At 45.4% G+C, this 14,773-nt stretch overlaps 6 protein-coding genes across 6 annotated transcripts; 2 read left to right on the top strand and 4 right to left on the bottom strand.

Moving 5' to 3' along the window:
* Positions 1 to 22: 22 nt before the first annotated feature.
* On the top strand, positions 23 to 1,771 carry SPPG_07680 (uncharacterized protein). The gene is made up of 2 exons (XM_016755837.1): positions 23 to 363; positions 424 to 1,771. The coding sequence occupies exons 1-2, from the start codon at positions 70 to 72 to the stop codon at positions 970 to 972; spliced, it is 843 nt and encodes a 280-aa protein (XP_016604888.1). The 5' UTR covers positions 23 to 69; the 3' UTR covers positions 973 to 1,771.
* SPPG_07679 (uncharacterized protein) lies at positions 858 to 3,597 on the bottom strand (the record flags this gene model as incomplete). Its single annotated transcript, XM_016755836.1, has 7 exons — positions 858 to 1,456; positions 1,520 to 1,631; positions 1,699 to 1,941; positions 2,005 to 2,067; positions 2,141 to 2,368; positions 2,439 to 2,639; positions 2,715 to 3,597. 7 exons carry the CDS (start codon positions 3,595 to 3,597, stop codon positions 1,072 to 1,074), a joined length of 2,115 nt encoding a protein of 704 aa, XP_016604887.1. The 3' UTR covers positions 858 to 1,071.
* A 530-nt stretch (positions 3,598 to 4,127) lies between these two features.
* SPPG_07678 (CAMK protein kinase) lies at positions 4,128 to 7,038 on the bottom strand. The gene is made up of 3 exons (XM_016755835.1): positions 5,240 to 7,038; positions 4,765 to 5,170; positions 4,128 to 4,667 (listed from the first exon to the last, which is right to left on the bottom strand). Exons 1-3 carry the CDS (start codon positions 6,953 to 6,955, stop codon positions 4,219 to 4,221), a joined length of 2,571 nt encoding a protein of 856 aa, XP_016604886.1. The 5' UTR covers positions 6,956 to 7,038; the 3' UTR covers positions 4,128 to 4,218.
* Positions 7,039 to 8,113: 1,075 nt separating this feature from the next.
* On the top strand, positions 8,114 to 9,358 carry SPPG_07677 (uncharacterized protein). The gene has a single exon (XM_016755834.1). The coding sequence runs from the start codon at positions 8,319 to 8,321 to the stop codon at positions 9,249 to 9,251; it is 933 nt and encodes a 310-aa protein (XP_016604885.1). The 5' UTR covers positions 8,114 to 8,318; the 3' UTR covers positions 9,252 to 9,358.
* A 248-nt stretch (positions 9,359 to 9,606) lies between these two features.
* Positions 9,607 to 11,143, bottom strand: SPPG_07676 (2,3-diketo-5-methylthio-1-phosphopentane phosphatase). Its single transcript, XM_016755833.1, has 8 exons — positions 11,047 to 11,143; positions 10,915 to 10,981; positions 10,801 to 10,842; positions 10,651 to 10,728; positions 10,475 to 10,573; positions 10,244 to 10,388; positions 10,057 to 10,159; positions 9,607 to 9,997 (listed from the first exon to the last, which is right to left on the bottom strand). Exons 1-8 carry the CDS (start codon positions 11,097 to 11,099, stop codon positions 9,784 to 9,786), a joined length of 801 nt encoding a protein of 266 aa, XP_016604884.1. The 5' UTR covers positions 11,100 to 11,143; the 3' UTR covers positions 9,607 to 9,783.
* A 412-nt stretch (positions 11,144 to 11,555) lies between these two features.
* On the bottom strand, positions 11,556 to 13,488 carry SPPG_07675 (uncharacterized protein). The gene is made up of 6 exons (XM_016755832.1): positions 13,251 to 13,488; positions 13,099 to 13,173; positions 12,689 to 13,004; positions 12,537 to 12,600; positions 12,141 to 12,450; positions 11,556 to 12,063 (listed from the first exon to the last, which is right to left on the bottom strand). Exons 1-6 carry the CDS (start codon positions 13,335 to 13,337, stop codon positions 11,713 to 11,715), a joined length of 1,203 nt encoding a protein of 400 aa, XP_016604883.1. The 5' UTR covers positions 13,338 to 13,488; the 3' UTR covers positions 11,556 to 11,712.
* Positions 13,489 to 14,773: the final 1,285 nt, after the last annotated feature.

The raw sequence follows: 14,773 nt of genomic DNA, 5'->3' as shown, positions 1-14,773 counted from the left end.
TCCTTTTTGCCGCAAGCGTTAAAAAACCTGTCCAATGCTGCCTTGCCTGAACTGTGATATCGTTTTAGAATGCCAAGAATCGACGAACTATTCCAACCCTCTTCGAAACGCCGCAGGTCCGCCGACGAGAAGGCAGACGATGAGTCCGCGCAGGCTCCAGCTTCAAAATTACCCAAAAGAGACGCACCGGACGTATCTCCCGCAATCAATGTAGCGCTTCGTAGGGTTATCAAAAAGTCACCAGGACTAGATTTGCTATACTTTAAGCAGTTTATCACTAAATCGATGGCGAAAGAGTTCATGACGTGGTGTCTCGAGTCACTGAACTGGTACAAGGTGCAATACAAGATCAGAGGAATGGAGGTAGAATTGATGACTGCGCAAGCTGATTTCTCTTGGCTATCTACTAAAGATTCGTAACAGGTCAACACGCCACGATTTACGACTGTCTTTGGAATTGACGAAACCAAGTCTCCCGCATCATTCTACAAACAGCCACCTCGTCCGATTCCCATGCCACTTCAGATCCTCAAAGCGCATGTCGAAAGTGCAACGGGTGCCACCTACAACTTTACCCTCCTAAACTATTACCATGATGGTTCCCACTCTATCACTTATCATGCAGATGATGAGTCCTTCCTTGGTCCTAACCCCTCCATAGCCTCGCTGACGTTGGGCGGAACGAGGGACTTTTTGATGAAACACAAAGAAGATAAATCCAAGAAGGAGAAGTTTGTCCTGGAAGACGGGGATCTGCTGGTGATGCAAGGGACAACACAGAAAGAATGGCTCCATGCCATTCCGAAGCGCGCAACGGCTTCACCAAGGATCAACATTACTTTCCGAAAGGCGATTAATGTCGCTGGCACGAACAATTATTACAAGTATAACGTAGGAGATGGTGCAAGTTATCGTTATATAAATGGGAAGATGGTGCCTTCCACCGACGCGATGACTGGGAAGGCTTTGTAGGGCACACTGGTATTGATGCTAAGACTAGTCTGGGCAGCTAGCTAACTACGCTCGCGAACTATATACACCTTCTGATCAAACCCTGCACGGTATATCGCCCTACCCGAAAACAACGTCAAAGTTATTAGCCATCAACTCCAACGCAGCCGCTTGCGGAGTCAATGGAGCACAGCACCAATCGCCTTGGATACATTTTTCAAAGTCATCGTTCGTCAAGCATGTCAGCATGATCTCCCTCTCGTCATCCTCTGTCAATTCCGCAGCAGACAACGTGGGTAGTAGTGGACTCAGGGGTGGAGCTTCAGCTGCTTCTTGCGGACGGAATCCTGGGACAGGTCGCAGATCGCTGAGCTTGATAAGAGGTGTTTGCGGCTGGCTTGCTGATGAGGGTGGGCAGTATTTTTGAGGAAGAATGAGAGGTGCGAATGATGATGAGAGGCTAGTGATAAGGGTATGTGGATGAGGAATCGTTATTCGGGATAGTCTGTTGAAGTAAATCGTTATACGAGGATCTTTTCGCGGTGCTAGGCTTACACTTGGTTCTCACCTGTGAATGTGTCCAATAATGGCCTTTAAAAAGAGATATCGTTTTCGATCCAAGTTGAAAACCTCTGATCGTAGAAAGGAGAGCTTATCCTGGTCCGTAACCCCTGATTTACCTAGTAAATGACAAACATATTCAAGTCAGAAGATGTAAGGCAACCTGTTGATAGAAGAGCAGCATACCCATAAAAGTCAACATTCTGCCAGCCGCATCATCGGGCAATAACCCCTTATTTGTTGGTACACCCGCATCCCCACATCTTAGATATTTGAACAGATTCCAGCACATGTTGGGAACATCCGAAGCATCAATCGTCCTTTCGGTCCACCCTTGGGGCTTCATTCCAATTGCATCCACATCCCGTAAAACGTATTGCATTTCTATATCCTGGAGAGTGGTTGCATGCGTCGACAGAATGGTAAAATCTGTAACAGGATGGAATGTTATTTTGGATTGAAGTAACCAAGAGGCATTATACGACGGCATACCATTCAGGAATATAGTGCGGAGTGTGTGATTTTGACTTGGTGGCAAAGGGGCTTCAACTGTAGCTGCAAGAGGGTTAAAACGTGATTGATACAAACTCCACATATGGAAAACCAGAAACGCGAACCAAGAATTTACCTTCTTCCTCTACTTCCATATCATCTTCCTCCGCTCCCGTTCTTTTTCGGGCTTTTGGAGGTTTTGAGAGACGGGGGTAAGCGCCTGAGTGAGGCGGTGCCAATCGATTTGTAGCATCGTATGTCTGGGCAGTGGTAATTTCAGGATCTTGAATTCGTCGGACAATCGACCTTCGTCGTAGAATGGGAGCGACTGGGAGCTGGAGGGTGGAAGCGGTATCAGGGCGGTCTAAATAAAAGGAATTCAAGAAATGAGAGATTTTCAATGGCTCTGCACGTACTTGCAAGGCAATGCTTACCATCATCTAGTTTTCTTCCGCGGCTCGCTCTAGACTTTCGTTCATTGTCTTCTGCAAAAGTCACTCGAACGACTTCCTTTGCAACTCCTTCGTCCGAGGCATCCTCATCCTCATCCGACTCGTCATCTTCATATCGTTTTCTGGCTCGCCTGGACTTGTTTTCTTTGCGTGCTCGCATTGCCAGCGCTCGTGCTTTGTTACCTGTGCAAGATACATGAATATTACTTGCTCATAACAGATTCGGTTCCAAGTTGGGTTGATTAGACGGAAACTTACGATTTCGTACGAATTCTTCCCGCGCCTGTAGATCCGTTCCACCGGGTCTCCAAATTGGTTTTGGACTCGTCATTAAACGACTTGAGAGGTCACCTTTTGTTGATTCCATAGAGTCATGACCTGTTTCGTCGTTATTGCGCTCCGGCGGTTCGGTCTGAGGCCTTTGTTCATCATATTGAACACTTTGGGGTTTATTCCGATCCTTCTTTGACATTACTCTGTTTTGAGGTTCTATGGTTGGTAGTAGGGACGTTCGCGGGGAGCTCATCACAGGATCTGATGCCATTCGACGCCGGTTGAAGGAAGCTGGTGGTTGTGCAGGTGGTTGTGCAGGTGGTTGTGCAGGTGGTTGTGCAGGTGGTGTGGGTGCATGGGATGGTTTGACTTCCACAGCGAGTTCACTAGTGGCATGCAGAGCTGGGGAACTTTGCTGTTTCAAAAGCTCTGCAGACGCTGACATGGGTCCAAACATACCCATACTTATCGTACTCTGTGGTTGAGGTCGAGATGGACTGGTCGTGATGAGATTTGCTGAGCTGCGGATGCGTCGGGTTTGTGGACGTCGTGGACCTGCTGGCGAAGTAACGTTTCTCATCGGCATTTCTGCATCAACCTGTGCAGCCGATTGTGTACGACTAATGTTCATCATGCTGTGCGTGACACCGTTTGGACGAGGAAGGACGGCGTCGGCATCCAGTTTCATCAAGTTCATAGCACTCCGACCAGTACGAAGTAGAACTCCGCCTTTTTCATCGGTCGCCAATTTGATACCGCCGTTTGCAAGTGGCGTGGATCCTGACCTAGTCTCCATTAGTGGCTGCCCCATGTTCAGCACAGAGATAGCCGACGATGACTTTGCTGCACCAAGACCCATTGGACGCATTTTTGACGACGGGGATCGTCCTTGTGCTTTTGAACTAGGACGCGAGTTCATCCAGGACTTTTCACTGGTTATCGGAGCTCCCGCCAAGGGTCCTGTGGATGTCGCAGCCCACAGCGACGGCGTTGACGAGATGTGCATGAATCACTCACACGGATATCTTAAATTCTTGGTTTAGGAGATGACGTGATGCTCTTCTTGGTTTTACTGGAGATAGCCAGTCCAATGTTATAAAAAAAAATGTCGCTAAATGCAAGCATGTAGATCCATAAACATGCACAGATGCATTTTGTCAGAAATCCTATTGTTGCTTGTTATTCGATTTTCGCATATGAAGGGCGAGTCCCCAACGTCGCATTACCCTGTCGTTTCCAGACGAAGCTATTTTCGTCTCTCAGACGCGACATATGATCCTTCGTCTATTCAACTTGCATTATTTGTAATTTCTGGATGCTTCGGATAATTGGGGGGGCTCCGATCAACATAAAAAATACTTTAACTAGATCTAGGCCAAAAATAAAAAGATAATGCTAGTTAAACAAAACACTTTATATCCATTCGTTCCTTTGAAAAACAAATTGTTCATAAAAAGTAGTTTTTTTTTTGCATCTATCCACCACTCTCTCAAGCAACATCAACTTTCTTCCGCTGATGATACCCTTGAAAAAACCTCATGTTCATAATTTCTCCAATGCGCATTCTAGCTCCCCAATCCTTATCCATCAGCCCTTTGAGCACTTGAACCGCCTCAGGACTAACATGAATAGGATCCCGTCCATCCCGTCTTGACCGCGCAACAGTCTCCTCAATTCGATCCACAATCTCCAAGTCAACAATTTCGTCGTCGTCTTTGAATGGATCCATTTTGAAGAGGAGTACGTAGAGGAGTGTGCCGAGTGCCCACACTTCTTGGGCTTCTGGGTAGTATGCGAGACCTTGGACGGCTTCCGGGGAGGAAAACTTTTTTGTACCGTAAAAGAGGTCGGTGGTTTCTCCAGGTCGGAGAGGGGTAGCGGAACCAAAGTCGATGAGCTTGGTTTGTCGTGTACGTGTGTTGATCATGATGTTTTCATCTGTTTTAAAAGGATTTTTTTTTTTTTTTTTTTGGATCAGGTTAGGGTATACACGATACTGCTATAACGTTTCGACATGTCATTTGTCTTTGTTTACCTTTTATGTCATTATGCACGTATCCACTCCAATGTACATATTGTAATGTCTCCACAATCTGTCCGAAAATGTCCTTTGTAATCTCCTCTTCGACCGGTCCGTACATTTCAATGAAATCATACAAATCCACCCATTCTTCACCCAAATACTCCATAACGATAATGAACCGTGATTCAACACAATAATGCTCAATGTAGCGAATAATGCCTGGATTGTTTCCTTGAGCAATGAACTGACGCATGATGTGCACTTCTAATGGTATCCGACCCGTTGGGGAGCGGGGATCCTTGTGCCAATGCCAGACGGATGTTTCCCGAATAAACTTGCAGACAACGAGGGTGCCGTCGGATATGCGTTGTGCGAGTCGGACGGTGGAGTGGCCTCCTGTGCCAATCCTTTTGAGAATCTTGAAACACAGAAACCATGAGGATATTGCATAGTATAAACAAACAAGTGGGTTGTCATTTTACGTTACCCGATATCTGCTTTCAAACTTTTGTTGTTCCGCCATGGACTCTATGCTGATGTCATCTTCACTTGTATGGCGCACAACCCCGTTCTGTTCAGCACGTTGATTTGTGTACGGTTGCATTCGCCTAGTTTCCTTGTCCTGCCTTTTTTTGCCTGGGTCGCTGGTGGGCGCCACCTCATTCGACGCCGCCTTCTCCTTTCTCATCATCAATCGCTTTAACAGTGGAGTTTCCTTGGTTCTACGACTGGCTGCTGCTGCTGATGACGGGCCATGTTTTGATGCTTTGGAAGATTTCTGATGTTTGGGTTTGGACTCGGGTGGTGGGTCAATGTTTGTTAGGGAGTGGACGGTGGTCTCATGCGCCAATGGGTGGAGTTGCATCGGCTGCTTTTCGGTATCCTTTGAATATAATTTTGGGAAGAATGGACGTAACGGGCGGAACCATTTGTGTTTCACGGGAGCTTGATCTGGTTCAGCGGGTTTTGGAACCGCAAGGTTCGTTTGTGATCCTGTTAGCGAGGTTTGGGATCCGGAAAGTGTAGTTTGACTACTAAGATGTGTTGGTGGTTTCTTGCGGTCTTCAGAGTCTACTGTCGTGGAGGGCTCGCTGGAACCGGGGACAAGGCGGCCAGATGAGGACTTATGGAACATTGACATTTTGGGCCGCCAAGATGCACTTAGACTCCGAATTTCTTTTAGTTTTGCCGGTGCTAAAGGAGTAGACGTTGGTTCCTCGGCCAACGATTGAGATGAACCCTGATTTGCTGCATCCCCTTCCTCCTCTTCTTCCTCGATGACCTCTTTGGGTGAGGCAAGATCATTTACGACCTTCCATCGGTTCAAGTGACCTGTGGATGGAGCTCCCAAAGGTCGAAGCAATGCAGGTCTTAAAGCTTTTGTGGGTACTGGCGGAGGAGTTTCCTGCCGAACGTGTCTTGCATTCGATGACGAGAACAATGGAGAAGGCACGTCATTGTTCTCAGAGTCGTCCGCTGCCGATGAGCCTTCTTCATGCTCTTCGTTTTCGTCAATGGACACGATGCGATCCGCCATTTTGGGACCTTCACCGATTGCTCGAAACTCTGATGGAATATATACACCCCGTCGGGTTTCCCCAACCGAGAAGCTTGATCCCGATGACCAAGACAGACCATCCGATTCCTCATCACTTTCAATGTCGCCCACCCGGTCTCGTAGGACTGGCTGTTTTGGTTTCCACAACAGCGAGACGGGTCCTGTTGGTGGTTTTTTGACGATGCTGGATCCATCTACGGTGGCTGCCCTACGACTTGCCACAGGAGGTGGGGTAATAGCTCGACGATAAGGAACGAAACGATCGTTGCTCGTCCATGCCTCTTCTACAATGGAATCATGTTCGGAATCAGATACTGGGCCAGATGGTTCACGGAGGCGAAAGGTTTGCAGGTCCGTTTCCTCGTCTTCTAATTGGAGATGAGATGAGGAGGGAGATGAGCTGGTACTCACGGGCTTTGCTAGAGGGTTCTCTGCTGTTACGGAGCTTTTTGTACTTGTAGCGTCGTCAGATGGAGATGCCCTGGCAACTGAGGTTATCGGTCGCATGTACTCCATCATGTGAAATCTGGATGTCACCGTTAGGAAGGGAGTGCTTATCGTTCCAAAAGAAGAGTCTGTTGAGACACAGCAAGCGCAAACCGGAAATTCTATCAATGTTTCAAAGAAAGCGATATTTCGTTTCATTCAAATTTGGCCTTTGGTCCAAAGCTGTGTTCCCCTTTAAAACTAGGCTCCGTAATCGTTCGTGCCTTTATCTGTCGCGTTCGGAATATTGTATCGACCCTCATCTTTGTTAAGGGCATTGCCAATGGAACTTTATATAGATACAGCCCGTGCAATGGTCCGACTAGGCAGGTAATGGATTATATGGTCATGATGGTGAAGATTGATGCAAATCTCGTTTCAAATGCATTGACTGGAAGTCAATCTTATTACAACCATCTAGTAGGATGTCAAGTTGCTACTAATCTGAGAAGTTTGACATGTGGAACTAACCGGGGTCGGCTCCAAAGTCTATATTGGACTTAACGATGAGTATTTCCACACAAACTACCGTTGTTCACGACTAAACTACTCTTACAGCAATCGGTGTGGCCTGAACTAAAGGAATAGACAACCAGCGAACATCTGCGCGTTCGGGCCAATTTTTTGATGTTTTTGTTTTTTTGGGATTTAAATATAAGATGTTGGGAAATGGACATTTTGCTGAACAACGGCCAGACATGGCAACTTTTTATCTCGTCCTCACGCCAATGGCTACAGTGGGCAAGAACACGCAAACACTTTAATTGTCCTTAACTCAGCCAGATAGTGATCAAGTTGGCGTGGACATGGAACGAGATAATGTACTATATCCATTGGAATATTTTATCGACCAAGGCTTGACTATATTACTACATGTAGAATGCTCGAAAGGTAGGTAATGTGCGTGGCGAGTATGATTTTTGTCTTGGAGCGACGAAAGGTTCTGTTTTACTGGTTTCCCAAATGAATGTTCAGGGTATCTGGTCAAGGTCATTGATTGAGATATTCGCCCCTTCAACTGTTCGCAAGACTGGGATTTCTTACAAAACAAAGCCTATCACCCCAACAAACTTGCTTCAAAATTCCTCCACCAGTGTAGGGCTTTAGACTGATTGATAGGGACCCAGAACCGCCAACTTGACACAAAAAGTTCACAACCATGCGCAAAATTCCGTAAAGTCCTCCCGCAAAAACATAATCCCAATGATATCCCTAACCCCCTGCATACTATATTGTAGATGGGGGTTGGTCCTTGATATGCGTGAAAATATTTTTGGTAACATTTTTAGAGCATGTGTAAATAGTTGATGTTATGATGTGTGGCATGTGCTTTTTTTTTTGTATTGGGGGTTTTTTTAGCGTAATTGGTTGGGTATAAGAGTAAAGGTCTGGGGTTTTTGTGTTGTGTTAAAAGTTCGAGAGTTGTAAAGTGCGGATAGAGAGCAAGCATTTGCATTTCTTCAACGACATACACGCACATACATACATACCACAAAAAAACAAAAGAGAGAAAGCCTAAACAATGCCAACACGCAGCCCAATCCCAACCCGCACGGTCATCGCACCCAAAAAACCCAAACCAACCCGTTCAACCCAACAACAATCACCTCCCAAACCCAAAACCCCCGAAAGCGCTAATCCACCTTCAACGTCCCTCATCGCGCAATCCCAAGCCCTCTTTCCAGCTCTCGTAGCCGAAGCCGAGCGATTATCCCGCCAAGGTCACTATTCCGCCGCGATATCCCTTTACACTCGCGCGATTGAAACCCGACCTACAGACCCCACGGCCCTATCACTCCGTTCCAAATGCCGAATACTCCAAGGTGAATACGAAATAGCCCTCCAAGATGCGGAACAAGCCCTCAAGGCTGATCCATCTTTCGCGAAAGCACTCGCCGCGAAAGCAGAGGCGTTATTCGCGGCTGGGAATTTCGAGGATGCGTTGGTGTGGTATCATCGTGGGGCGTACCTTCGGGCTGATGTTGAGGAGTTTCGGGTTGGGGTTTTGAGGTGTAAGCAGGCGATCATGGTGGCTATTCAGGGGATTGATGCGAGTCAATTGAAAAAGGAGCGAGAGACGAGTACAAAGAGTTCAAAAGGTGTTGGGGTGTATCATCCAGGTGTGGTCGGACCTGCGCGGAGGTCTACGACTACACGACAAGTTGAAAATGTCACGCAACGTCCCACCACGCCGTACGATACTGAAACCTTTGAGCGAAATCTTTTAGAAGAGTTGTATGAGGACCGAGTGTTTTTGCGGGGATTAGCTTCCGACCCTGTTTTTATGAGCGCTGCTAATGGCGATGTGGGCGCACTTGTTCGTGAGGGTGAGAGGTACATGGAGGGGAGGTTGGAGTATTGGAAGATTAGGAACCCGAGTGGACGGCCGGCGTCGGCGGTGATTTCCGGGGCGAGAAGGAATAAATTCAGAAAGGGGTCTGGGAGGGTGCGTTAGTATTTGCATGTGTGTGGTATCCATATTAAAGTTGCAATGGACAAATGGAAGAGTAGATGAATTGGGGTCAAGAATGATATATCTTTTATTATTTATTGTAATGCTTCTCCTATAGATTTTCAATACGAGATGGTATTGAACATATCGTTTGGTTTTCTTGATAAGCAGATTTCGTTCCATACGTGTTTATTAGACAAAACGTAGCTCTCACTTATTCAATATAACGCATTAGCTACTCGATACGGCCATCCCCAAAGCATCCGCTACATGCAAAAGATGTATTATCTCCAATAGTCAACCCCACGGTATTCCATGCAGATATCATTCATGTCCCCCCACCTTTTGCAACAGGGGGCTTCTTCGAACACTCTGTGTCTTGTTCAGACAAACCCGAAATAACAAGGATCGGTTGGACAACAGTAAAACCTTTTCGACACACAAAGGTGAACGGACACTTAATATCATATCGCAAAGTCTATGTATCACGCAGGTATATTACACCCATCTACGCAACCAGGAATAAACACTTTACTCAAACCCCATCCTGAACCCCTCCCAAAACCTCATCCAAAACCCTCTCCAACTCCCCACCATCCTTCCAAAACACAACACGTGCACACACCTTCCTTACAACCGAATCCGGTACAGATCGGACTGGGTCTGGAAGGCCTGGAGATGTTACGGGGGATGTGGGGGAGAGGAGGGATGCGAGGGCGTGACCTGTTCGTGGGAGGACATAGTCGGTACTGAAAATTAAAAGTTAGTGGCAATGTGGGTGTGTGTTTATTTGGGGGGATGATGGTACCTGGATAGTTTTGTAGCAGGGCATAAATCATTTCGACCGTCTCCAACGTAAATAATGTGGTCAAAGGGTCCGTGGGTATGTATATACTCCATCAAAGCTTGTCCTATCAAAAACAAAAAACCAAAAAAACAACCGTTCACTTATATACCACATTGTAACTAACAAGACAAGAGTGGGTAAAGTATACCTTTGCATATATTAACTGCACATCCATTTGGACAAGAGTGTGGGGTGGTGGGTGGAATCAGGCGATGAACAAGGAGACATCCTGTAGAGTCGAAATGGGCGGGGTTGGTGATGATGGTGTCGAAATGGGGTGTTAGGGCGTGCGTCTATATCATCGTTAATGAGTTGTTTGTAGTGGAGAGTTTGCAAACATGTGGGGAATGGTATGGGTTGGTTTTTCTTTTTCTTTTACCTCTAGGATTTCCTTAATGGCTACCGTGTTCGAGTCGGAGAGAATAATCAGTTTGGCGTGGGCAGTTGCTTTTGTTATCGCTTTAGCCGTTGCTGGATTCTAAAAAAACAAAACAAATGTTACAAAACCTACCAAAACATAACCTACCGAAATCAACAGTTAAACAAAATACATACAAATGGAATACCCCTCCAAGCCTCTAAAACCTCTTGAGCCGAAACACCACTCAAAAACATTTCTTCATGGAGTTGAGCCTATACAAACCAAACAACAAAATAACCTTGTTACTAAAATACTGTCACATCCGAAAAACATAACACACAAACCATTAAATCCGTCCATTGAACAGTTCCATGTAACTCATACAACTAGAGAGTAAAAAAACACACAAATGTGAACATCCGAGAACTAACACCATTGATCAAACACTACATATTCACCTTTTTCAAAAGTGGAGGGGATAGTGTACTAAATATGTATCGATCGCTATCTTCGTCTATCAACGTCCTAAACCCATAAAACGCATGTCGTGAATTTCAGTAAAAGTAGGGGAAACCCTGTGGGTTCCTTACCAATCAAAATCAAAGGCGATAAGAAAGGGTTTCAAAGTCTTTTGGGCCGTCATGACTTATGTAGATGGTGCGTCGAGAGTAAAATGACAACCGCCCCGCGATACCCAAGATCGTCAACGAATGCACGTGTAGGTGGAGATATGGGATTACGTAAGGGATACCTTAATGCATTCGAGTGGGGGATTTCATGAGGATCGAGAGGGACAGCGGATTGTGGGGCGAATAGTGGTATGTCCTTTCGGGTTGGGTCCTGTAATGTGATGTATTTCTTCTGATGATATCAAGACCATGTTTGCAACGATTCTGCCCGTACATACCAGTTTTAGTCAAACTCTACCTAAAATAAAAAACCTCGTATCACACCCTATTGCCTTGCTAATAACGCCATCTTAATGAACAGCAACGAATCAAACAATTCATGCAGAAAACCGCAATTTGATAAAAGCGCTTTTAAGTGGGATGATGAGTAAATACCGTACATGTTTTATCCAGATCAAGATGTCATTGTGCTTGTGGCAAATGTATTGATAGAGCAACACGTAGAGTATCCCACATGGTCATTAACGAGGAGATATGCAAGTTAAACCGGGACAAATAATCCAAAAACTTTTTATTTAAACAAAAAAACCCAACCCCCCCAAAAAAAAGGTAAAAAAAAATCTGGTATCACAAAAACGCAATAACATCCGCCTCCCCCTCTCTCGCAACCCCACTCTCAACCAAACCCGGTTTCGCATGCTGAACCAAATCCACATCCTCCGATCGAAACTGCGACGGCCTCGTCTTCGTCTCGCTCTGCAAAACCGATGCAGAACTCTTGTTTATTACTGAAGGTTGTTTCAAATCTCGTTTACGGAGCAGGGTTTTTTGGATGAGTGCGTATCGGAAGCGTTCAAAGAGGGTTTGGGGGACGGTTGAGGTTAGGTAGTATTTTTTGATGATGCGACGGCGGAGTTCTTCGCGGATGTTGGAGACTGCTGGGTCGATTGTGAAAAAGACGAGGGCGTTAAATGTGCCCTATATCATAAAAAAAAGGGGGTGAGTGTCGGGTTTTCAAAGACGACCAGAAATAACGTCACCAACGGTTTTTTTACCTGTAACCCACTAAATACATTGGCTAAAACATAAACCCACCAAGGATCTTTTCCAGCCTCCAACAACCCATCCAAAACAATATTCCAAAACTGAGAAACAATGGGTACGAGACAATACACGACAATACGGGATACAGCTCGTTGGATGATACGTTGGGTTCGTCGAAAGAGGACTGTGTTGTTTGGGTTTGAGGGAGTGGATTCGGTTGTTGGGAGTGGGACGCCCGTGCGTTTTAGGAAAAAGTAGACGAGGATGGTTACGACTGTGCAAAAGAGGCTGATGCCTGCTACCCAAAAGTAGAGGATACCCCTATTTGAAGTTAAAAAAAGGATGGGTTAGGGACGATGTGAAAAGGTAGATATGGGTTCAAGTTCTGTTTGTAGGTCGGGACTTACCATTTCCATGCCATGGTTGAAGCTTTGCTATCATTTGCAGATCTAATCCAACACTCTTCATTCACTAAAATGTGCCCCAAAGAAAAGATACCAATTAGTAAACCCTTTTCACATTTTTGTTGCACCGTAAAAAAAAACAATAAAACTCTTACCTTCATCCCACCCCAACCGGCCCGCCACAAGCGCAATCAACGGTAACCCAAAAGCCAAAACCCCACCTACGCCATAATACCACCTCTCCAACCTCTTTTTCGCCTCCATCCGAAACACAAACACCATTAATAAATTCAAGGCAATCGCTGCTGTTGCGAATAGACTGAGTAATTCGAATGCGAATTGGAGGTAGACGGAGGATGTGCATGTTGGGCCTTCTGTTACGGATGGGATGTTGGAGATGAGGAGGAAGAGGGCGTAGAATATGTCGCTAAAGGCGATGATGACGCTTAGGCGGAGGGATATGCGATTTGCCTAATAATAATGGTACATGTAGGGCATGTTTTAGTTTTTTTTTTTTGTTTGGTGCGGATATTGACATTTTTTTCAAAATGATGATGGTTTTTACCTGAGCGGGTCGTAACCAATACATAAACCCATACGCAACCAACACCAAACTCGAAGCAATAATCGACACAATCGACTAAAAATCAGAAAAATTCAAAAGTCGAAATTTAACAAAAACGAACGGTACATTCTATTTTTTTTTGTAACACTTACTGAACCATATACTGATTGCACAACCATATCCCATTTCCATTGATCATCATCAACACCAGTTGAATTTGTTGAAGGAGCCATATTCATTTCAACAAGCGATGCAACGCACGCAAAATACGGAAATAAACCGAAATGGAGCAAGGAAGGAAAAAAACTGGGGACTGCTTACTTTTATATACTCTAATAATAATAAAAAAAATACGAAACTTGCCCAAATTGAACACTCCCTCCGTAACTTAATAAAATACCTTATCAAATCACGGTTCAGCGAGTGGATTTATTTTTGGCAAGTGTGGGTTTTGTGTGTGTTGTTGTGAAGTGAGCCGCTCAATTCTACCACTCATCGATTTGGAACACTTGTCTTTTATTGGTACCAGTGGGTGATTACAAGAGAGACACTTTTTTATGTGTGCTATACATAGGTAACTATTGTTTTGGTTTTTGGGGGACAAGATTTTATTTGGGGGATGTTGAATGGTTCAGATATGGACCGCTTTTTTAGAGTGCGAGGGTTGCAATACGTCAATGGTAATTGTGAGGGGAAGATGCGGGTATTTTGTGCCTTGTGTGTTGTTTTCTTTTGTTTATTGTTGTTGAGTGCTGGAAGGTGTAATAGTCTGGTGAATTCTTTTACCGAATTCAACCTGTTTACAGTGTTTTTATTTTAGAAACTCTTACCACCCGTCCCCATGAACTGACGCCATAGATTTCTTTATGCGGGTGTTGCTTGGCATGGGATGGGTCAAAGTAAACTGGGCGAAAGAGATATAATGGCCATTGTGGTACAGAACTTTACAGTTGACTTGTTATTTATAAAGTTCCGTCATACCCGGCTCATTTCCACCCACCGTCCATTGCCTCTTTAGATTTCCAGGTCGATCCCGTGTATGGGGGAAGGAGACAAATGGGGGGATTTGTACAGTCTCTCACTGCTTTCAAATGAAGCCCTATTGTTTAACAACTCGTCATATCGGCACTTTGTCCACCGCTATGAATTGAACCATGTCCCGTATATTGCGGGTTCTTGGCGTGATGATCCCATATATGGGCAGGAGACGAAAATGACGCCGACTGGTTTGTTTTTGAATAGAGACCTAGTTGTTTACACTCGTCATACCATAAACTGTCGCAAGATGTCGGGTTCTGCAATGGGGGTCTTGCCGAGTCATTCCGAGTGCGGCTAATGAGACAATGAAAAAATCAAATTGGATGGAAAAGTGGGAGTGTCCTATATTTCAAAACATGACGGCTATTGCCCTTGCCATCCATTTCCACACTGTACAGTAAACGGCTGGTATTGCGAGTTTTGTTCTCTTTATTTGCAAACTTCTTTCGTTTGTCAACTTGCCGCGGGGGTTTCTTTGTCCACTCGCAAAGTTACCGTCGGATCCACCCACAGTAACCGCCGCCTTGTACTCCCCTCTCGCATTGCTAATAAGCCACTCATCAATTGATTTACCCCCCGGCCATATGGTCCCATCCATGGCACAGTCATGGTACGCGGCCCAGTGGCGCTGCACAAC

This window comes from Spizellomyces punctatus (assembly GCF_000182565.1).
Source record: "Spizellomyces punctatus DAOM BR117 chromosome Unknown supercont1.17, whole genome shotgun sequence".
NCBI lineage: Eukaryota > Fungi > Chytridiomycota > Chytridiomycetes > Spizellomycetales > Spizellomycetaceae > Spizellomyces > Spizellomyces punctatus.
Note: the sequence above shows the minus strand (reverse complement) of the source record. Positions and strands in the feature narration are given on the sequence as shown.

Coding starts and splice junctions, on each gene's coding strand:
- SPPG_07680 (XM_016755837.1), top strand. CDS start 70: ATGCCAAGAATCGACGAACTATTCCAACCCTCTTCGAAACGCCGCAGG. Junction 364..423: donor ACAAGATCAGAGGAATGGAG/GTAGAATTGATG, acceptor GATTCGTAACAG/GTCAACACGCCACGATTTAC.
- SPPG_07678 (XM_016755835.1), bottom strand. CDS start 6,955: ATGAAACGAAATATCGCTTTCTTTGAAACATTGATAGAATTTCCGGTT. Junction 5,171..5,239: donor AGTTTGAAAGCAGATATCGG/GTAACGTAAAAT, acceptor CTGTGTTTCAAG/ATTCTCAAAAGGATTGGCAC. Junction 4,668..4,764: donor CGTGCATAATGACATAAAAG/GTAAACAAAGAC, acceptor CTTTTAAAACAG/ATGAAAACATCATGATCAAC.
- SPPG_07677 (XM_016755834.1), top strand. CDS start 8,319: ATGCCAACACGCAGCCCAATCCCAACCCGCACGGTCATCGCACCCAAA.
- SPPG_07676 (XM_016755833.1), bottom strand. CDS start 11,099: ATGACGGCCCAAAAGACTTTGAAACCCTTTCTTATCGCCTTTGATTTT. Junction 10,843..10,914: donor CCCCTCCACTTTTGAAAAAG/GTGAATATGTAG, acceptor TTTACTCTCTAG/TTGTATGAGTTACATGGAAC. Junction 10,160..10,243: donor TGCAGTTAATATATGCAAAG/GTATACTTTACC, acceptor TGTTTTTGATAG/GACAAGCTTTGATGGAGTAT.
- SPPG_07675 (XM_016755832.1), bottom strand. CDS start 13,337: ATGAATATGGCTCCTTCAACAAATTCAACTGGTGTTGATGATGATCAA. Junction 13,174..13,250: donor TGCAATCAGTATATGGTTCA/GTAAGTGTTACA, acceptor TCTGATTTTTAG/TCGATTGTGTCGATTATTGC. Junction 12,451..12,536: donor TCAACCATGGCATGGAAATG/GTAAGTCCCGAC, acceptor AACTTCAAATAG/GGGTATCCTCTACTTTTGGG.